This window comes from Caenorhabditis remanei, chromosome III (genome assembly GCF_010183535.1).
Source record: "Caenorhabditis remanei strain PX506 chromosome III, whole genome shotgun sequence".
NCBI lineage: Eukaryota > Metazoa > Nematoda > Chromadorea > Rhabditida > Rhabditidae > Caenorhabditis > Caenorhabditis remanei.
The window spans coordinates 9006462-9028050 of NC_071330.1; the positions used below are offsets into that span (position 1 = coordinate 9006462).

The 21589-nt window shown below is 36.4% G+C and overlaps 8 protein-coding genes across 8 annotated transcripts; 5 read left to right on the forward strand and 3 right to left on the reverse strand.

The window, feature by feature from the left end:
* Nucleotides 1-329: 329 nt before the first annotated feature.
* GCK72_010159 (uncharacterized protein) lies at nucleotides 330-2182 on the reverse strand (the record flags this gene model as incomplete). The annotated part of the gene is made up of 9 exons (XM_003104074.2): nucleotides 330-434; nucleotides 517-679; nucleotides 729-895; nucleotides 941-1060; nucleotides 1112-1254; nucleotides 1303-1419; nucleotides 1771-1845; nucleotides 1894-1972; nucleotides 2084-2182. 9 exons carry the CDS (start codon nucleotides 2180-2182, stop codon nucleotides 330-332), a joined length of 1068 nt encoding a protein of 355 aa, XP_003104122.2.
* Nucleotides 2183-2691: 509 nt separating this feature from the next.
* Nucleotides 2692-4254, forward strand: GCK72_010160 (uncharacterized protein; the record flags this gene model as incomplete). The annotated part of the gene is made up of 5 exons (XM_053727717.1): nucleotides 2692-2902; nucleotides 2958-3441; nucleotides 3502-3609; nucleotides 3655-4117; nucleotides 4165-4254. 5 exons carry the CDS (start codon nucleotides 2692-2694, stop codon nucleotides 4252-4254), a joined length of 1356 nt encoding a protein of 451 aa, XP_053587294.1.
* A 255-nt stretch (nucleotides 4255-4509) lies between these two features.
* Nucleotides 4510-5390, forward strand: GCK72_010161 (uncharacterized protein; the record flags this gene model as incomplete). The annotated part of the gene is made up of 3 exons (XM_003104050.2): nucleotides 4510-4654; nucleotides 4734-4905; nucleotides 4955-5390. The coding sequence occupies 3 exons, from the start codon at nucleotides 4510-4512 to the stop codon at nucleotides 5388-5390; spliced, it is 753 nt and encodes a 250-aa protein (XP_003104098.2).
* A 688-nt stretch (nucleotides 5391-6078) lies between these two features.
* GCK72_010162 (uncharacterized protein) lies at nucleotides 6079-8377 on the forward strand (the record flags this gene model as incomplete). Its single annotated transcript, XM_053727718.1, has 6 exons — nucleotides 6079-6220; nucleotides 6272-6591; nucleotides 7205-7553; nucleotides 7607-7724; nucleotides 7771-7993; nucleotides 8066-8377. 6 exons carry the CDS (start codon nucleotides 6079-6081, stop codon nucleotides 8375-8377), a joined length of 1464 nt encoding a protein of 487 aa, XP_053587295.1.
* A 184-nt stretch (nucleotides 8378-8561) lies between these two features.
* Nucleotides 8562-8944, reverse strand: GCK72_010163 (uncharacterized protein; the record flags this gene model as incomplete). The annotated part of the gene is made up of 3 exons (XM_003104139.1): nucleotides 8562-8652; nucleotides 8697-8786; nucleotides 8832-8944. 3 exons carry the CDS (start codon nucleotides 8942-8944, stop codon nucleotides 8562-8564), a joined length of 294 nt encoding a protein of 97 aa, XP_003104187.1.
* Nucleotides 8945-12408: 3464 nt separating this feature from the next.
* GCK72_010164 (uncharacterized protein) lies at nucleotides 12409-15323 on the forward strand (the record flags this gene model as incomplete). The annotated part of the gene is made up of 3 exons (XM_053727719.1): nucleotides 12409-12498; nucleotides 14637-14754; nucleotides 15250-15323. The coding sequence occupies 3 exons, from the start codon at nucleotides 12409-12411 to the stop codon at nucleotides 15321-15323; spliced, it is 282 nt and encodes a 93-aa protein (XP_053587296.1).
* Nucleotides 15324-15881: 558 nt separating this feature from the next.
* On the forward strand, nucleotides 15882-17233 carry GCK72_010165 (uncharacterized protein; the record flags this gene model as incomplete). The annotated part of the gene is made up of 4 exons (XM_003104160.2): nucleotides 15882-16091; nucleotides 16135-16396; nucleotides 16864-16995; nucleotides 17043-17233. The coding sequence occupies 4 exons, from the start codon at nucleotides 15882-15884 to the stop codon at nucleotides 17231-17233; spliced, it is 795 nt and encodes a 264-aa protein (XP_003104208.2).
* Nucleotides 17234-17304: 71 nt separating this feature from the next.
* On the reverse strand, nucleotides 17305-21371 carry GCK72_010166 (uncharacterized protein; the record flags this gene model as incomplete). The annotated part of the gene is made up of 11 exons (XM_053727720.1): nucleotides 17305-17493; nucleotides 17544-17678; nucleotides 17723-18368; nucleotides 18423-18509; nucleotides 18558-18851; nucleotides 18894-19088; nucleotides 19139-19652; nucleotides 19700-19892; nucleotides 19940-20494; nucleotides 20712-20955; nucleotides 21007-21371. 11 exons carry the CDS (start codon nucleotides 21369-21371, stop codon nucleotides 17305-17307), a joined length of 3417 nt encoding a protein of 1138 aa, XP_053587297.1.
* Between the last annotated feature and the right edge of the window lie 218 nt (nucleotides 21372-21589).

Genomic DNA, 21589 nt, shown 5'->3' on the forward strand with positions numbered 1-21589 from the left:
GAAGATTGTCAAAGAAGAATTAGCCGTATTCAAGATGAAAAGATAGTGCATACAGGGAGATAGACAGGAAAGACAGAAATAAGCGGAAGGTCATCATATTATAACGAGCACTTTCGGAAAAAAACTATATTATGGCATTAAATTATTATGCTTTGTGAAAACAAACAATGTTACAATAACTTACAGGATACAACCTAAGCAAGGTAATTCACTTCAAATTCTAACCGATTTCGAAAAATTTTTGGGATACAGAAAAATTCAGTGAAGCTCAAGCGATTAATGAAAATGTATAAATAAAAATAATACAGAGTATCTTCACATAAATCGGCTTATGAGAGCACTGCAGGATGTTCTAATACGAGATGTTCAGCAGAACGAGCACGTTTGGGAAGAGATGAAGTTTGAATTCTATCTTCGAATACTCGACTGAGGGCCTGCAGAAACCAGAATTGTTTTATACAAAAATGTTTCATGAAAAAGTGTTCAGTCATAATAGGTTTACTCTAGATTTATTACCTCTAATCTTTGCGCCCGTTCCTTATACAATGGTTGGATAGGCAATTGTAGATCATTTGCAAGTGCTAATGTTCGGAGATCGAAATAATATTTGGCATAAACGGACGACGGCACTTCAATATTAAAATCAAGACATTCCAAAAAACGTCGTTCCAGCTCATTCCTGAGAAGAAATATACTGTAAAATCTGAATAACAACAGTGTGGACTCACATATCATCGACATTTGTATCTCGAAGAATTTGACAATAATCAACATTCCAAACAGCTTGATCATCCCAGACTTTTGAAGCCAACATTATCGAACCTAGAACGACGCGACGCCAATTTGATGGGCACAGATCCATTTCAGCGTAGTTGAGCAAACGTTCAATGTACACCTGAGAGCCATTCGTTCAACATAATATATTTAAGATACTACCCACCAATGTGATAATTGCACATTCGGCGGTGAGTTGGGCTGAACTGAAGAGATTTCTCACAAAACGATAAATATTTCTATGATCTGGGTCTCGAGTCATTTGTTCTGGTGGAATAGGGTCTCGCTGAAAAATCTTCTGGCAACTTTAGAATTCATCCTGATTCCAACAACTTACGAAAATAGGATGAAGACGTTCTTCGAAGATCTCCATAAGCCTTTCATGACCACGATTTTTGCGATTTGAAATATGATAGTATATTGCGAGCGAAATGCATTTTATTGTGTTTTTTAAATGAGGTTGACTGACAGTTGAATCGTCTGAAAAATAAAAATTAAAGATTTAATTCAAACGAAATGAAAACATACCTATATAAATTGTACTACAACTACTGGATTTTCTCAAACTTCTTGGAAGTACGCCTGGATGATGACCACCGGCTGCCAAAGCGTCTAGCATATAACACGAACGGCGATTGTCTTTTACTGAAATTTCGTTTTTTATTTTTATTTTTACAATTGCTTTCTTTTAGAGATATTCTTAAGTGCTCGAATTTCAGATTTAATGCATAATTGCATGTTATTTTGTTTATTTATTCAGATTTTACATTTCGTTAAATCTGTGATGAACCTATTCACGAACAATAACTTGTGCTATTTAATACATTTTTATGCGTTTAACGTGGCACAAAAATGTATTAAACAGAACAAACAAAGTTCGTGAATAGGTCCATAAAAGAAGGACATGTCTTTCTATTTTTTAAAGCCTTCTCGACTTCAATTTTAGGAGTCCTCCTATTATAGTTTTTACGATAATCATATTTAATCAAAACTTACATTTCATTTCGCTTTTACTCCTCTCCATGAACGTCGGCCGAGCAGTTGGATTTGTTGATGGATCTTCCTCGTACCCTGAAGAATGTTATTTATAAGCTCTATGATTTTAAGGATATTTAATACCTTCAGTTACTTCTCGCTCACTGATATGTGGAAGAAAGTTGGTTGATGTTTCGTCACGCGGGAAGACTTGATTGATATACTGAAAGAAACAAACACGAAAAATAAGAATAAAATTAATTGAGTCTCTATTATTTTATTGAGGAAAAACTTTGAATTCTAGAGTTTCGGGCTAGAATTTCGTGAAACATACCTCCACCTGATTAGTTCTGATATACTGTCCATCATTATTATACGACTTGTCTTCTCCGCTCGACGACCTCGATCGCAAGCAACATGATGAATTCCCCATCTCCTGTAATAATTTATACGTTTTGTTGTTTTCTAAACTTCAGAAGTGAAGCACAACTCACGGAAAACTATTGTATCAACAATAATGACTATCGCATCAGGGTGGGCTGAAATCGAGATGAGCAGCTCCTGCAAATTAATGGAAAATCGATATAAGTCATCAACTAGAGAATGAGTGTGGGGAGCTACTTAAAGATTGCTTAGTGTCAATTAAAGTTACTTTTCGACGTTTTATGAATGAAAATACTTTCAAGTACAGAAATGCATTAAAGAAAATCCACTGTTACATGATAAGTTGCACGGAGAACGGAGGGCGGGACTAGGAAGTTGGGCGGAGTCGAGATGCAACCACCGCACGGTTTCTTTTCTCCACGATTTATTTTACGTATGCTTTTTCAACCAATTATCTGTGACTTTCAGATTTAAATTTACTCACTTTTCAATTAGTTTTTAAATGTTTAGTTGGTATATTTTCTCAAGTATTTTATTATTTCACAGTTCGTTCACAAAATGAAGTGGTTTCCCGGTAATGTAACTACGGCAATTCAAGTTTCTCGAACAAATAAGTCTCTTCTGATAGTTTACATCACAAACGATACGGAGGATGGGCGACTTTTCGATGAATACTGGCAACATATTGACTCTTCAAACCTCCTGTGTCCAGTTGTTGGTATCAAGTTGATAGCCGGGGAAACTGCAGCTAAACAATTCGCAGATATTTGTAAGTATTTAAAAATTATTTCGATGAAAAATACTAATTACTTGATAATTTGCAGATCCTACTCCTATCGTACCTGCGGCTTATCTTATTGACCAAAATGGAAAGCCAATCGAAGTGATCACAACTCTAGTTGGAAAAACTTATGACCAATTTCGTGCCAAATTCGACAAAGCTACTGCTCAATTCATTAATTCAACTCTCGCATCAGTGAAACCCACGTCATCGGCTTCATCGACTACTGCTCCAGTGTCGAGTCCTGCTGCAAGGCAAGAACCTGTACCTGTTTCACAGGAAACTAGTGCAGAAATTGCTGAAAAAGTAGCACGAGCTAAGTCTTTATTGGAACAGAAGAAATTAAAAGATGCTGAAAAACAACGAGAAGCTGCAAAGCAAATGAAAGAAGAAATTTCTAAGGCGCGCGAAGCTAAGCAAGATAGGGACGATAAAGCACTCATGGAAGCTGCAAAGCAAAGAAAGATGGAAAAGTTGGAAGCGGGAAAAGAAAAAGAAAGAATTTTAGCTCAAATCAAAGCAGATAGGTAAACGGAAAAATTTACAACAGTCTTTTAATTCTAAATTTACAACAGTTTTTTTTTTAGAAAAGATGCACAGAAACGTTTTGGAAATGCAACGAACGTCGAAACAAATACCGACAAGAAAGAAAGCACATCTAGTTCTATTGTTGGAAAAGCAGTACCCTCGGATAGGTTAATTAAGTATAAAATAACATTTATCAGCAAAAGGGGTTTCAGATGTCGTCTACAAATTCGCTTGCCGAACGGGTCCACCTTCGTTGAAGAATTTCCATCAAACGATGTCCTCAACTCTCTCGTTGAAATTATTCGCCAAAAACCTTCCATTGCCGGTGATGCTTTCGAGATTCAACAGCCTTATCCACGTCGTGTGTTCACAGTTGAAGATTACTCCAAATCGTTTATTGATAACCTTCTGACACCCTCTACTGCACTAGTCGTTGTACAAAAATCTTCTGGTTCATCTCGTCCCGGTTCTGGATCATTTGCACTGAACACATCGAGTTTGAATTTATTCGCATGGCTGTTTTATCCTTTCAGTGCTATTTGGAGTGTTTTTTGTGGTATGCTGGGATGGGGACAGGCCAATAATAATAAAAAAGATAATGACGTATCGACTGAACAAAGATCTGATGCTGGTCCGCCTCGACGTGGAATGCCAAGAAGTGCGGAAGTTCGCCGAGTAAGATTAATTGTTTTTTTGTGGAAGTATATATATATATATTTCAGAGAGGAAATGTCGCAGGTCTCGAAAACCCGAATGACGATGACCCAGAAGAGAGAGCAAGTTTCAATGGAAATTCAACTCAGTTTATGTAAAGTTATAGCAGTAACCACCGCCATGTGATCACCATTCCTATACCAAAGTCCGAACTTTATTATCACTTTTGTTGTTTTCTTTTTCACCATTCCAATAAGATAAATTTTTATTTATTTTACTGCTCTCAGATTCCTTGAAATCGAAAAGCTAGTTATCGGATTTATAAACCATAATTTTATATCTGGTTGCGTTTCAGAATGTTAGAATATTTCAATTACAGTAACAGTTTATCTGAAATGTTCAGTGTTCAGAAGATGACCGAAGAAAAGCCAGAGAACCATATAAATTTGGAAGTATGTATCGATAGTTTTGAATCGGCTGAAAACGCAATAGCTGGCGGAGCTGATAGACTTGAGGTTTGCTCTTCTTTGCAACTGGGAGGGCTAACGCCATCAGTCGGTAGGATTTAATTATTGAAACCATATCATAATGAACTTTTTTTTTAAACTTACCCGGTCTGAAATTTCTGTGTTTACAGGATTCGTTTCAGTACTCCGTTACAAATATCCTGATACTCCACTTTATTGCATGATTCGCCAGCGCCCTGGTAATTTTGTGTATACAGAAGATGAAATGAGTGCGAATATGGAAGACGTAGAATGGCTGAAAAAAGCAGGTGCAACCGGATTTGTTTTTGGTGCATTAACAACGTAAAGTTTGCAAATAACTGTAAGAGACCTCTCAAGGTATAACTTATAGAGTAGGAACTCTGGATCGAGAAGCATGTGACACGATAATCACCACTGCTCGTCCTCTTCCAGTTACTTTTCATCGCGCAATCGATGTTGCCTACGATTGGAAAAGTTGTCTCGAAGAAGCGATCGAAATTGGTTTCAAAGCAGTTCTTACTAGTGGTCAGGAACCCTCCGCACTCGACGGTGTTCACATTATTCGAGAGATGCAAGAACTATACAAAGATAAAATTGATATTCTAGCTGGATGTGGTGTTAACAGTTCAAATGTTGCTAATCTTGTGGAATGGACCAAATGTCATTGGTATCATGCATCTGCGTCGGTTCTGAAAAAGAATGTGCCGATGAACAAAGTTTCAATGGGAAAGCAGGACAATCAGCCGACTCGTGTCACCACTGTAGAAGAGGTTCGAATGCTGAAAGAGACGTTGGCTCCAGTCTAATTGGGATAATGTTTTCTACTCAAGTCAAAACTTTATTGCATGCTTTTATATTTACTCATCAACTTAGTTGGCTATATTTTCTTTATTTACTTATGTAGATCAGAAAGTTCAAACCTTTCAAATAGTTAAGTTATTTATGTAGTTTCTCAAATATCCATTTTGATCGCGCTTAGCAATTTGCTCATCAATTCACTCTACGGGATAATAAGGTAAATCTTGGTATTTTTGTCAATTGAGCATTTTTCTTCTACATGGTTTTGATCGTAAATGCGTTATGAACAATATGAGATTTATGGGCGATTCAGTGTCGAACTTGTATTCTTCCATGAACACTCCCCGACTTCGTTTTCCGATTTTCGTGGTCTCTGGTTTTGATGTTCATATGAATTCATATGAATTTTTTTGATCTGCAAATGTACGCAAACACCGCCGCGAACATTTGTTCCCCATGTTGCTCTACTTTTGTATTGACATTTCTTTTATCATCTTTTCTAAATGTATTTCTCTTGTCACTCTCCTATTCTCGCCTGTGATAACTGATAAAGCATTTATTTGGGTAATCATTATTACACCTGTCGATTACCTGACGAAACGGTCTTTGATACTTCCGTCTCTATTTCGGCGCAGTTCTTGTCTTCCTCGAAATCTTCTTTAATATTTCACATTTCAGTAATTTGTGCCTGGGAAAATGGCAAAAATTCTAGTTCGAAATGGAATACAGGCGATCGGTGAAGGACTGACCAGTTTGGTTATTGTCGGAAAGAAAAGTGCATTGCAAGCCGTTCCGTTTGAAGGAAGATTTCAAGAAGTTGCCCAGAAATTCGTTGGAGGTTCGTATTTACTCGAGCTTTCAGAGAGTTAATTTTTTAACGATTCTTAAGATAGCTCCTCATGGAATTCGATGATCTCACGAATCAACAAGTCTGGACGTCTTCCACTTCATTACGAGCTTGCTCATTTGATTGCTGTTCCAGACAGCGCTTCTAGAGGAAATACTTCGACAAACAGTCATGCTCTGTTCAAAGATATGAGATCTGTCACTTACCCAGAAGACGTGGAAAATGTTCACATTGTCTTGTTTTCGAATTATTCCGATGTTGTTGCTCATGTTTCGGCAATAGCTCGAACCTTTTACAAGTTCACATTGAAAACTAGCAAAAAGCGATCATTGAACGTTAATATCGATGTGGTATGCGATCAGGTATGAGTTCTCCATTTTTTCATAGTTTCTACACGAAAAAACACTGTTGACTAGAAGAAGATGATATGCTCATTTAGCTACAGCCATTTTGACTTAATGATTCTTACGGTCTTATCACTAAACATATATTATAAATTCCCGACACTACGCCGCATGGCTTTTGGCGCCTCTAATTTGTTCAAAATGGTCTCGAAGCGAAAAACATTATTTGCATTTATTTTTAGACCTGCAAAGCTCGAAAATAGGGTGTTTGATCTTTTTCAACTACGAGACCATTCCGCGAAATTTCTAATAAATGGGATGCGCCTTTAAAGCCATGCGGCGCAGTGTCGGGAATTTATAATAAATGATAGGCAGCAGACACCATGTGCTCGCTCCTTTCTGCAAACTTGACAATCCCTTAGATTATATCATTTCTGGAGACAACTTAATCGTCTTTTCTGGATTTTTGTGCTGATAAAACACAAAAGGAGTCTTACGAGGTCTGACGAAACATAGTGAAATGAAGCGCTTGAATGTCTCATAAAATGCCAATTAATAGACTCTGAAGTCTAAAGGTTCAAATTTTGATTCCCGATATGTATAAATGGAACATATTCGTTTGTTTTTTCAGCTAACTGGGGAAGATGCTGATTTCCTCACCGACCTTTCTGAATCTATTCGTGAAACAGCTCGTCTCATTGACACTCCAGCTAACGTTTTGACAACGGATGCACTTGTTGATGAAGCTGTTAAAGTTGGAAATGCTCTCGGTTCCAAAGTAACAGTTATTCGCGGAGAAGACCTATTAAGCAGTGGATTTGGTGGAATTTATCATGTTGGAAAAGCCGGTCCAACACCTCCTGCTTTTGTCGTGTTGTCCCACGAAGTTCCTGGCTCTACTGAACATATCGCACTTGTTGGAAAGGGAGTTGTTTACGACACCGGAGGTCTTCAAATCAAGTCAAAGACTGGAATGCCGAGTAAGATAATTCTCGAGTTTTCGAAAACCAGTTCTTTTCAGACATGAAAAGAGATATGGGTGGTGCTGCTGGAATGCTCGAAGCTTACTCAACTCTGGTCAAACGAGGATTCTCTCAGACACTTCACGTTTGTCTTTGCATTGTTGAAAACAACGTCAGCCCGATTGCAAAGTTTGTCAATTAATCGAACGCGCAGAACCTATTCTACGTTTTTCAGTAAACCAGATGACGTTATTCAAATGCTGAGTGGGAAAACTGTCGAAATCAACAACACAGACGCAGAAGGTCGTTTGATCCTCGCAGACGGAGTGTACTACGCAAAAGAATACTTGAAGGCGACCACCATTTTCGATATGGCCACGCTCACAGGAGCTCAGGCATGGCTCTCAGGACGTCTTCATGGTGCTGCTATGACCAATGATGACCAACTCGAGAACGATGTGAGTACAGTGATGAGTAGCATCAGTGATAATGATGAACCGTAATGAAATTATATTTCTCTTATTTTTCAGATTGTTCGAGCCGGTAAAGCATCAGGAGATCTCGTGTCGCCAATGCTTTTCGCTCCGGATCTCTTCTACTCTGATCTGAAATCCCCGATTGCAGATATGAGAAACTCAAATCTCGGAAAAATGGATGGTCCACCATCAGCTGTAGCTGGTCTCTTCATTGGCGCTCATATCGACTTTGGAGAAGGAATCCGTTGGCTTCATCTCGATATTGCTGCTCCGGCTGAATGCGGAGATCGTGCTACTGGCTACGGACCAGCGCTTTTTTCGACTCTTCTCGGCAAATACACGAACATCCCTATTCTCAACCAGTGAATTCATCTCTTACTACCTGTGTAATACTAAGAATGTATGGTTATTTATTCAGTAATTTTATTTCGTATAAATCGTGGCAATTGGATTTCTCAGTGATAATCAGATGATAACTGAAGTCATAATATGAGGACATTTGAAAAAAAATAAAGCGCAGAACTTTCATTAGAGAATCTGGATGTGGAATTTACTGACGGTTGCGAGCAGACCATACACATCCTGCCAAACAGGCACACAAACAAACAAAGAATCCAATTATGAAGATTACAAGGAAAACGCTAAAAACAATGGGATTTGTGAGAACTTGTTCATAATAACTCACACGACCCAAGTTTCCAACTGGATACAACATTCATAGGGACTATAATCACAGCAACGCCAACGATAGAATATGTTATCAGCTCCACATCTTCTGAACTTTTGAATTTCAGTCAAGAATATTCAAACCGAAACAAACCCATATCCACCGTAACCTCCGCCACCGTAACCGCCACCGTAACCCCCAGCCATTCCGAGTACTGATCCAAGTATTCCACCTCCACAACTACCATAGCCACCGTAATAAGACATTTGATTTTATCTGAAATTTTTTTTCTCCAAACTATTAAAAAAAACTTGCACCATTTGATAAATTATTTTCTATTCACGAGTGCAAGTACCGTAAAAACTATATTATAACGCCACTCCATCTATACTATTTAAGAATTCATGAATATGATTATTCTGGTGTTTTTTTCTTGCTTCTGATTAGAATCAGCGTGATTAGCAATTTCTAGATCAGAAAATGGAACGTCCAAGAAAAGTTTTTTCCGTTTAATTTTAATGAGTTTCAGGAACCACAAAATTTCTCTAGGAGGCAGTTGAAAAATTATGGTACAGTGTTTACAATAAACGCTTTTTTTGCATTTGTGAATAGACAAGTTTTTTCGTTGGCAGCTCCATTAGAAAATCGAAGATAGTTTAAGCTAAACAAAAGTTCCGTTCAAAATAAATTGAACGGTATTCGGGGAAACGAGAATCCGAAAAACAGGAAAAATACAGAAAAAAGTGTGACAACAAGAGTTCTATTATTATTATTATTATTGTAGAGACTTTTCGGCGGAAGATGACCTCTTTCTCTCCAGAAAGAAAGGTCTGAAGTATCGCACGTTTTGTCAACAAAGTGAGTAATATGGGGTTGTTCGATGTGCAAAGAGAATTCAGAATGACACATTGATGAATGAATTGTAAAGTGAGAAATCATTTAATCTTTTTTACTATTAGATGTTCGGATTTATGTGAAAATTCTTTATTTTGAAAGTTCGATTTCTCATTTTTCACGGAGAGAGCAATCAGGGATATAACCGTTCAGAGACTGTAAACGATGCCGGAATATGATGAGCTTTGAGAGTTTGTCATGGCGTCACTGATTGTTCCTCAATATAAGAATTGTTATAGGATACGTAGATCAAATCGAGTACTTCTCTATTACAGTTCTCGTCTTTACAGTGACAGTTCACTCGAAAAGAAGGGGATACTTCAGAAACTTGAAATCAACGATTCGTTTCAAGAATTTTGAATCTATCTATCAAAGAGTTTTGTTACGGATCAAGAAATGAGGTCTGAAAAGTTTTCGTAAGAAAAATATTTGAAGTATTTCTGAAAGTTTGAGGAAAACAAGAAAATGATTTGAAGACATGGAATTTCTGAACGAATGAGAAAATACACAAACATTCACAAAACGACACAAATATGATGCATATGACTATTCTCGAAAAACCAATTTCTCGCTTCGTTGTCTCCTTCTTTTTTCCTGTAGACCGCCCATTTTTTGGTACAAATACATGTGTATCGTCATCCTGTTGTATACAAGAAATTGAACGAATTTTCCTGAAATATTCAACAAAATGGTCAGAAGATGAGGACACTCCTATCATTTTTAGTATTCAGAAGTCTGAAAAATGTGTGTTTAGATAGAAAAAGGTGTGGAGACTGGGCATTTTCCTGTTTGTTTGATTTTGAATGTTTTCCGGTTTTTCTGGAAATTTTGAGTAGAAAGAAACACAAAAATAAACTAATTTTACACAACCAATACAGTACATGGTAAACGTTGTATCTGAAATTTATGTTTATCAGAAGAGCACAGTCTTGATACACAAAACTTATGTTTTGGAAAAAGTCTAGCGGGATAAACCCAGATCCGACGAACAGAGCGACCATGAATTATTCTATGAAAATCAAATTCTTATTACCATCAATTTCCCTGTATCTAAAGAACACCGCTGCGCTCAGAAACTATCGACACAACATATATCCTGAACTGAAGTGTACTAAAAGTTGTCCCATAAAATTAATATTTGTTTATTGAAAAACAACTTCTTATAATGAGCTCACAAGTTCATGATGCTCTTCCCGTTTACGAGAAAGAGTTCGTTGTAAGTATATGTTTCGGCTGTTCTTTTCTTGTGCTGTTGTGCGTTCATCATTATGATTGGGTAGTTGAAGATAAACTTCTTTTCCGACCCGGCTTTTGGGTGAATCTTAGAGCACGTATTTATTGATTTATGAGAAAGAGTTCGATATATAAACTTAGAAGTTAGACTTTTGAACACAATACTGTTTATGAGATGTACACTTTTGAATATTACAGAGCAGTTCAAATTATTTCTTTCAATGATGGGAAATATATGAACGAAAGGAGGAATGAATTCATGTTTTTTATTTCAGATTATGACACTTCTGATCATTCTAAAACACTTTTATAATTGGAGCATATGCTAAAAATTGCTCTAAACGCTTCAAATTCAGCCTAGGTGGAAGAGTTTTCCACGCGGCCGTGTAGTCCTCTCGGACAAAATTATTTCTCAATTCCTCGTTTCCTCGATTTTTTTTAGCAAACCTTCGTGTTTTTTCAATTTGAATCTCAAAAAAGGAAGAACTACGAACATTTGTTTGAAAAAGTAAGCAAACGAGGAGTTATAACGAAATCTTGTCCAAGAGGACTACAGAAGCCGTGGGAAAACTCTTCCATCTAGGCTCCTTTTGTGTCAGGAGAACAAGAATTGTAACTTTTAGAGAGATTTTTAGCTTCAGTCCTCCTCGAATGACGGAATTAGCAGAAATTCGAACCTCGAACAGTTTATTTATTCTTTTGATTAAACTGTCAATAAGTTTAAGTTATTATCCACCCAAACAGAAGTCAGTTCTCAACAGAAGTACTCATTCCCAGAAAAGGTTACAATTCAGAACGTCACCATTTCAATTTGGACTTCAGCCAACTCGAAATACCCTTATTATTCGTTTCAGTACTTTCTTGTTCTGAAAATTCCCTTGAAAACTCTCACGAGAAACCTAGCTAATTTTGTTCTAAATACCCCCTTGAGCATTTTATTTCGCGAAGACACTGTCATTATTTTGAATCATCTTCATTCTCAATAAATGCGTGCCAACCCATTGACGTTGGAAAAAAGTTAGAAGATACCACAATGCATATTCAAGGAGAGAGAGAAGACTTGTCGCAGTATTCTAAAATTCTGAATGTCTTCATATGAGATGTCTCCTACGTCACAAGTCCTCTCATTTCTCTATCTCTCTTCATCACTTTCCGAGACTGCTGCCACCGCGACATCCTCGTCTTGCTCTTCAAAATGAAGATGCTGATGATGATGCTGTTGGCAGTAGAAGAAGAAGAAGAAAAAGAAGAGATGATGATGATGATGATAACGGAACAAAATAGCAATGAGATATAGAGAAAGAGAGAGAATTGCCATAAGCATCTTCTTCTTCCAGTCAGCTTCTTCTTTTTTTCTTCTTCTTCTTCTTGCTCGTTTCCGTGCCGTTGTCTCCGTTTCCCACTCTCCTGGTATTCTCTGGACTCCGCCCACTTTGTCGGTTGTTTTGCGCTTCTCTTTTCCCCCTTCTGACTCTGTAGGAGACATAGACTCAGCCTATTTGCCGTCGGTCACCAACAGATATCAGGTTTTTTTTACTTGAAAGAATATTTATTTCTTGTTTTTCCTCCACGATTTTTTTTAAATTTCTGATTTCAGACCACGATGAATATACAAAAGACAACAAATTTCGAGGCACTTCAACCAGCTGGAGCTGAATACGAACTCACTGATGTGGAAATTCAACAATTAAAAGTTAGTTGAGGTTTTCAGAATTCCAGAAGAAAAATCTACGTTTTTTTCTTTCCATTTTCTACATGCTCGTGTCAGTTTCAGTAATTCTTTCAACACCAAAAATACTGGATGAAATGTGTTCGTCCTCTTTTATATTTTAAAATTCTGAAAACAAGATTTTTCATGTTCTTCCACTTGATTAATGCAGTATTCGGAGAACGGAAACTTTCGTTTCTAATGACATTTCTCTTCTTTTTTTCTTGATCTTTGGCTGAGAAGTACTCGATTTCTCTTGAGGAGTTCCGGTGGATTCAAAGATTCAGAAATCAAAATCTCATGAGTCAGGTGTCTGATTTTTATTTCTGATAAAGAGGAACGATTGACTGCTTTTCCTGAGAACTATGATTCATTTAGTTTTTAAAACTTAGTGTTTGTGAATTTTAAGTCATTGAAGTTATTCGGGACAACTTCTGATTGCTCTTTGAAAATAAGGAAGCAAATTTCGTTGATGACACTAAAAGAGTCGCTTCAGTTCAGAATGTCAATGTACTTTTTGAATATATGCGCTTCACTCGGCTTCAGTAATGATCAAATCATTGAATCTGAATACTAATTGATGAATAATTGACATTTTCTATAAGAAAGTAAGAACTCTGATATTTAAACACTCGTCACCTTCATTTTTGAATATTCCGTGACTTTCAAAGAGTGTTTGCAACCTGCAATATCATCAACTTTCTCATCTTTTTCTCATTGCTTCATCTACATTTTCTTCATATATCTCCTCATATTTCTTTTTCTTTTTCTCAAGAATACAAGAATACATTCCCATATATAAATTTGTAAGTAGGAGGAAAAGTCTCTTCTTTTTACACAAAAAGAACTGCTTCTCTCTATTTTTTGTCCGTATCGAATGACTGAGAGCAACAACAGAAAAGGAGCTCAAAATGATGCACTTGGCAAGGGACTTTGCCAGGGAAAAAAAGGGAAAAAATGAGAAAAGTCTTATGTCTTTTTCTCATTTTCTATTATTCCCTCCCGTAGATCTAAAACCAAATAAAGAGAGGAGAAAGGGATGAGATGCTAATTGAAAAGGTCGGAGATCACTTAAAAAGGGAAAAAGAGAAAGATTACTTAAAGGTTCAGAGAGTAAATGAAATATCTACGTCAGTTACTATTGGGGAATCATCAAGATAAAGTCAGAAGAGATGATTCATCGCCAGAAAACACCTTTTCCTGTCCATACTGTATCTCAACTTTGTTGATTCTCTTCCCATTTTTGAAGACTTGAATGTTTTCTTTCGACAAAGTTCGCGTGCTTCCATAACTTTATATTTCTCAAACTCCCATTCCAACAGAATTAGGCAATGGCGGAGAAGGCGTATTTTAGATGAAGACGTCGTCGTTAATTCATGAATAATTCTGCAAACTTTCCTCGCATGACTTTTGATTTTTTTGCCGAAAAGAAGACATGTTTTTGTCTTTTTTCCTTCTTCTAGTGCTTTATCCATCCCATTCCAACATCTGATTTCATGTCATCTTTCTTTTTTTCTTACATCTTTTTGGCTGCAAAAAATAGAGATAGAAGAGAAAAAGAAGAAGGAAAAAGAGAGAAGAACAAAGAGTTTTCTCGACGGATGTCACAACAACAAGTCACTAAACGATTTGATATTCTATTATGAGAACTCAAAACAAACAGAGAAAAACTAATCAGGAAGTAGAAAGAAGATCTTTGTGTTTCCACGCATCTGAACGGGAATTTGAATAATTAGAAAAACTTTTTTGAAGAGAAAAGAAAGAAAATGTTGACAATTTCATACTTGGAATATTTGGAATATCAAACAGGAAGTTATTATTTCTTTACTTTTCGAACAGGAAATCGAGAGAAATTAGCATTTATTAGAAATCGGAAACAGAAATTAAAGAGTTCTTAACCGGGAATTCTGATACTAAACGGATGTTTTCATATGATTCATAATGAATCTATTAGTCGCGAAAGTTCTTGAATTTACTAATTTCATCAATTGTCTTTTGTCTTCATAAAATCATTTATTTTTGGAAAAGAATGACGACATTGAAATCAGAAAGTTCAAAATTTGAAACTTCCACCCACAAACCAAAAAAAGAATGGAGAAAAGAAAAAAGGATTCTATTTCCAGGAACACAATCAAAAACGTGTGAAACGAGTCGTCGGATTCGTCGCAATTGCAATGACACTTCTCTCTTTGGCTCTGGTTGCGTTTTCATTGGCACTCGGAAGAAAAATTGATTTAATGGGTCAGTTTTCTTTCGAATTTGATGAGGTTCAGGTTATAAAATTGAATTGAAACATTGTGATTACGCATCTAGATAATATTAGAATGACGTGTCTTCTCGTAAAAAACAATATTTAGAGGGCTTAAGTGGATGTTTAGAGATGATGTCAAGATGCATTTATTGGAAAACGTCCGTTTTATTTTCCCCATTTCCTTATGATGCACATTAAGATAGTGTACTTATTGCTAATTGCTCCGTCAAGTAGAACAGAATAGAGTTGAATCGGAGAAGGGATTTAGAGGATAATATAGGGTTCGATTGTCAGCAAAACATACACTAGCAGGGATTATACATATGATAATCTGTAAATCCAAGCAGGGTTTTTTGGTTGGAATGTTAATATCATTTGTATGTTACTGGGATTAGGGAAATTATTACTTAAAAGGGAGATCCTTTGGGAAATAGGTGACTTGGGAATGTTTCAGAATACAGAGGAAAGAACTGTTTTATTTTTAGTCGAACAAAAAGTGGAACAACGAATGGAAATCTACACTGCACATGGTATAAACCTAACTGAAACGAGAAGTTAATCAATCGAAACGAAATTCATCGATCTTCACAAAGAATTAAGATTCGGGTTTCAAAGATTCCTGTATATATTTGATTTCTTTTTTCTTTCTTTTATCTTCTTCTTCTTCAATTAGAATTCAATGTTTGAAACATTCCAATCGCCTACAGTATTCCGCGTGACACCTATTTGAACGGGATTTTCTTATTTGAAATGTTTTTTTGGCTTGTTTTTCGGTCTTTTCAAACTAATAAATGTTAAAATGTCTATATATTTGGTTTTTTTCAGAACGCGTGAACCTTCCAATATCTGATTAAAAACGGAATAAGAGAGGTCAAATGGAAAGGTTCATTGTGAATTTAATTGATGAATTGATTAAAAACTATCACCGATTTCCGTAGAATAATAAACAACATCCACTCGAATATTGGTATAGTAATGTATGGAAACGCAGGTAATATTAAAAAGTCTTACAACTTTCGGAATCTTCAAGATAATTTCAGAGAAAAGTCCGGTGAATTGGATCGCATGGAGTTTCGGACTCTTTCTGATTGGGCTAATTCTAATAGTCTCTGGTTATATGTTCGTGGTTTATCTGAAATCCCAACATAAAAAGAATCAATTACACGAAGAAGAGAAAAGAATTGAAGAAGAAAAAGCATATAGAGAACGATTGGCAGCAGTGAATAATCAGAGTGTTTCGACAACTTTCGGTGGTGGAACAACGTCAAGCATTCGAGAGAATGAACAGCAAACATCCGAGAAAATGAAATCTGAAAAGACTGTTCCAGTAAGCGAAGAAAATAGAAATTGAATCAAAAAGAAGATTTCAGACTGAGAAAACTGAAAATTCATCTAAAATGAACGAGTATTCGGTCAGAAGTAGCGATGAAACCATTGGCGATAAATCTGAAATTGTTCAAAAAGAATCAAATATTTGTTTGAAATCTGCACCGATATCATCCACAATTGGGTCAAAAGAACCAAGTACTGAAGAGTTATCTTCAAAAAAAAGTCTGACTGATCTGAAACCAATCATCATCAAATCAGAAAATAAGGGGTGTGGAGGAGAAGTATCTGTAGAGATTCCTATAAGTGAGTTTGAAACTTTAAAAAATAACTCGTTTTCTCTTGAAAAAATGGGTTTTAAAAAGTTTCAAATAGAAGTTAGCGTTTTAACTTACTTTTTAAAACAAAACAGTTGTAAAAAGTTATCCACCAGGGGCAGGATTCGAACCTGCGCAGGGTCGACGCCCATCGAGTGAACACTCGTACCTTTCCCCACTCGGCCACCCGGGTGAATATTCTGAATTATTGGTTTCACACCTTTAATATGCAAAAAAAGGATAATGAGATTAAGAGAGGATGGTTTTAGAGTATATTGGGTGCGGAGAATACAAATATTTCATTCACGAGTCTCAGAAATAAAACTTGACACAGCATAGGAGGGTTTTGTCGCGCTGCGTTCTATACAGATGACCACATCAATCATTTTCTTATCAAAAACCTCTGAATAATTCAATCAGTCTCGCTTGGAATTTTGATTTATTATATTTCTTCAGAAACTCAAGACCCGCCCATTAAAAAACAAGTATTAAGTGCTGAGAGTGCTCCTGGATCTTCGATTGGAAGTGATGTATCTACGTATGTCATCTCCTCGCAACGAAGTGAGATGAACAATTACAATATGCTAGGTACAATCCCATTATCCTCATATATTCAAAGTAGTTTTTTGATTCAGAAGCAGGACGAACTCCTCCAACATATTCTGAGAATGCTCTTCATCAAACATCTTCAATTGAAACGTTTGTTCCGATGACCCAAATTCAATCTTCTTCTGTTGGAACTCCTCTTACTGTCATAGTGGCTCCTGGTCAAAGAAATTCAGAAACTGCTGTTTCAATGACAACTCCACCTATTAATCACAAGTAAACATACTGATTATTTTTGTTTTTATTTAATTAAGTTCTCTTTTGCAACCTGTAAAACTTTCTCACAATAATTTATTTATTTATTTTCTTCTGAATAGCTGTTGTCACTTTGTCCAACTCTGAATGCCACGTTGATCTCCAATCAGCGGATTCTGCTGCATCGAGGTCAGTTTTCCGTCGAAATCTTCGTTCCGTTAATCGATTCATTTCATCAGATGTTAACCGAGAAAGTGGCATTTCGAGTAAATAACTGTAATCCGACTGCAAACAAGACAATGATGAAACAACTGGCTTCTTACTTCTTCACTAACCTTCTTAGCATTATGTGTTTTGGATGATAATGGATCTGATTCTAGTCCATACTCTTCAAGTGATGATTCCAATTGATCTCGTCCCATTGATCTCAAATCAATTGTGCCATTTGTGACCAAATCAATGAACTTGATCTGAAGTATCGAAGTTTCTTTGAATAGAGATGAGTTAATGATACCTGATTATCGACATACTTCAACTTCGCTTCACATTCATCTTTCTGTGCTTTCAACCGTTTCTCATATAAATCCCTTCTAACATCAAAAAATTCCGAAGCGATTTCTGAAATACTTTTATATTCTTTCAATAGTCCATTCTTATCGAAAAGAACTCGATTCTCAGTGATACTTGATCGAAGTTTGAAGAAATTCAATAATTCAGAATTAGTCTTTTGAAGAAATCTTCCAGCTTTCTTTCGATCAACCGTCAATCGAAAATTCACTCGTTTTTCAGTATGTCTCTCCGAGAATTCAACAATCGGTAGATTTTCCACAATCTTCGAAAGCTTCTCCTTATATTTTGAAGTCCAAATTTCAATAGGAAGTTCACTGATTTCGATAGAAAACGTTGAAGCGTTCTTTCGTTCAGGTCTTGATAAATGTATTTTTCCAGTGGTTATGAACTTTTTCGATGTGACAGCTTCTATTTTCCCTCGGTAATCCTCGTAATATGGTTGAATCTCATGCTCCCCTTCGACTGAATCAATTTTTCGTCTGATCCCATCGATAACATCAATTGCATTTCGATTCACAATTTTAGTTGACCATCCTGTTCCGATTCCTTCAGTTCCATTAACAAGAATAAGTGGAATAATTGGACACAACCTGAACATATATATTTTTAAAAATCTGGTTCTACCAGAATCTAAACGTCGTTACCATCTCGGTTCAACCACCAGTCCTTCTTCGATTCTTTTCTCATAAAGATCATCATCGGCATGTGGAAAAAGAAGACGAGTTGTTGAACTGAAAAACATAGATACGAAATATAGTTTTTATTTGATCGAAACAAACGCTAGTGATGTGAAGATATATCTTGCAGAAGCAGCGTCATTTCCACCTTCATGTCTTGTTCCGAATTGTCCAATTGGTTGAAGAAGTGGAAGATTCGATGAACCACAAAATGTTTGTCCCATCCGAATAATTGTTCTCACAAGAGATTCCTCTCCGTGATGATATGATTGACGATGTGCAACAGCTCCAGCTAATTGAGACACTTTCATTTCTGTCGACTCGTCCATATTGAGAAGTGTCCATAAGATCTTCCTTTGAGACGGTTTCAATCCGTCTATCAAGGATGGAATCGATCTGAAATTCAATTATTTAATTGAAAATCAGTTTTTCATTTACCTCTTGAGGTCGACCATACCGAATTGCATGAGCTGTCCGTCAATAAACTCTTTATAAGATAATTCGGTTTTTCCATCATCTACTAAACTCTCCAATCGTTTAGATCCACGTATCCATTCTTTCCTTTCGTCACTTTTTTCTCGATCAAAAGCCATTCGAATTGCTTTATCATCATTCAATCCAGTGTATTTGAAACTGAAAAAAAAACAAGCATATCAAATTTGACAACTTTGATCTAATCTTACTTTATAACGTGGTGATCTAAATCACTGAAGTATTCTTTCGCCTCAATTGAAGTCGATGTTCCCAGTCCTTTATAGTATTTGATCTTCCATTTTCCTTCCGTTTCTTCCGCCCATTTCTGATATTCATTTATTGAGAAAAATGATTTCACTTTATCTCCTTTCTTTGCTTTTAGAAGTGGAGTACGAAATGATTGAATGAAATCTCTAGAACGTATAAGACTCGGCCAAAACTTGTGAATAAAATTGATGACGAGTCCTTTAATATGGCTACCGTCTTCATCTTGATCAGCTAGAATCAGAAGACGACCATAACGCATAGATTCTTGTGTTGGTGCCTCTTCTTCAAACCTCAGTCCCAGAATTCTCATGACATTCGAAATCTCCTCGTTCTTAGAAGCCCGAACGTCGTCGATGTTTGAAACATTTACTAGTTTTCCTTTCAATGGAAACACTCCATAGGTCTCACGTCCAAGAACTTCTAAACCAGAAAGTGCGAGGGCTTTCGCAGAGTCTCCTGGAAATTATTTGATTTTACAAATGGCTCCAATGATTCAAACGCACCTTCGGTCAGAATGAGAGTACACTTCTCTGATTTTCCAGATATTCCTGCCCACTCTGCATCTTCTAACTTCACAATATCTCTGACTGAAGATGATGTCACACGTTTTGCTGGCACTTTCTTCTTTTTCAAATTCAATGCTTCTTCTACAATTTCTTCTACAAATCCACTTTCTTCGGCCCACTTTGTGACCTTCTGTAAGGAAAAAAGTTTCGCAGAATATTCGGAACAACGATTCCAACCTTGTGATCACAATCAAAACTCGATCCAAATAACTTAGGTTTTGTTGTCACTGTCTCTTTCGTTTGACTTTCAAATGAAGGATTTTCAATAAGGCAATTGATAAAAATTGAAAGGTTGTTCTTTATCATTGCCGGCTTGACACTTTTTCCAAACTCTGCCAATCTTGAATCTACTAAAGGTTTGATGACATTCACTATTTTATCCATTACATAATCCACGTGGGTTCCTCCTTTCTCCGTGTTGATGTTGTTCACAAAACTAACAACTTTTGGTAAAATTAATTGATCGTCTCCAATGTATGTGTTCCGCTTTGCCACGCCTACGTGCCATCGGGAAGTTGGATGAAGAAAAAGAAAAGAAGATGGATCATAATAATTGAACATTCGAACATATTCTTCGAATCCGTTTACTTCACATTTTTGGCCATTTAAGTAGACTTGAACATCATTCGGAAGAGTTGCCGTCACTTCGAATATTCGTTTACCGATAAGATCAATTATATCATCAGATAAACAATCCATTTGGAACCTTTTGAGATCAGGAACAAATTCGACCTTAAACAGAATGTGGGGTTTAACAATAGTATTAGGACACACTGAAACAAATTTAGGACGAATCAGTTTCACTTTTCTACAGTTTTCTCACTCACCTTCGTATAATCAGTTGTTTTTTCGTTTTGCAAATCGACGATTTCCGCTTCGTCACATTCTTTCATGTTGTTAAACCATCTCTAAAAAACACAATGTTATCAGAATTTTGTTTTTAACCAACCTGTCTGAACTTTTTCTTTGTCCTTGAATCAACAGTTTCCACGATGAATTCTGTGGAGAAAATATTACATAGTTTTGCTCCATAACCATTTCTTCCTCCAACAGTTTTAATTTCACTATCATCGTAATTAGAAGATGTGAATAGGTTTCCGAAGACAAGAGTGGGAACATAGATGTTTTCTGATGGATGAATTTCAACAGGTAGTCCACCTCCATTGTTCCAGACAGAGATTCGGGAAGTTTTTCTGAAATATAAAAAACCCATTTCTAAAGCTGTTAGAACTGCATCCCCTTACCTGTCCACCCACACTTCCAAGCGGTTCATATTAGAATCTCTCGATTTATTATCGGCTGCATTTACTAAAATCTCATCAAAAATCTTCAATAATCCTGGTGGATACGAGACTTCTTTTGTGTACATTTGTTTTGATTCTAGGCTCCGAAGCCAAACAATTTCGGATTCTCTCATTGCAACACCACCAATATATGTATCAGGTCGAAGTAAAACATGCTCAGTTGGGCTCTTTTTCTCATATTTCACAGCCGCTTCAGATGCAAAACTAGTCGAAGGAGTTTGAGAACAAAAGAAACGACGTTGTTTTGTAGCTATTCTGAATGATGATATGAATGCAAAGTGCCGTAGAACCCATATTCGATGCATACTCCGTAGTTTAGCTGTTTAATAACAATAACTTTTATTTTGGCCATTAAAGATAAGATTGAAGTCAGATAAAAGCATGTAAGTTATTCTGAAGACAACACGAGAGCTTTGTATACGACTTTTTTTGGACTGAATTAAAAAAAAAAGTTTATTGAATAATAAGAGATTCTGGGAAGAAAAATTAATAAAATGTAACTCAAAAGATCTTTCAAGACGAA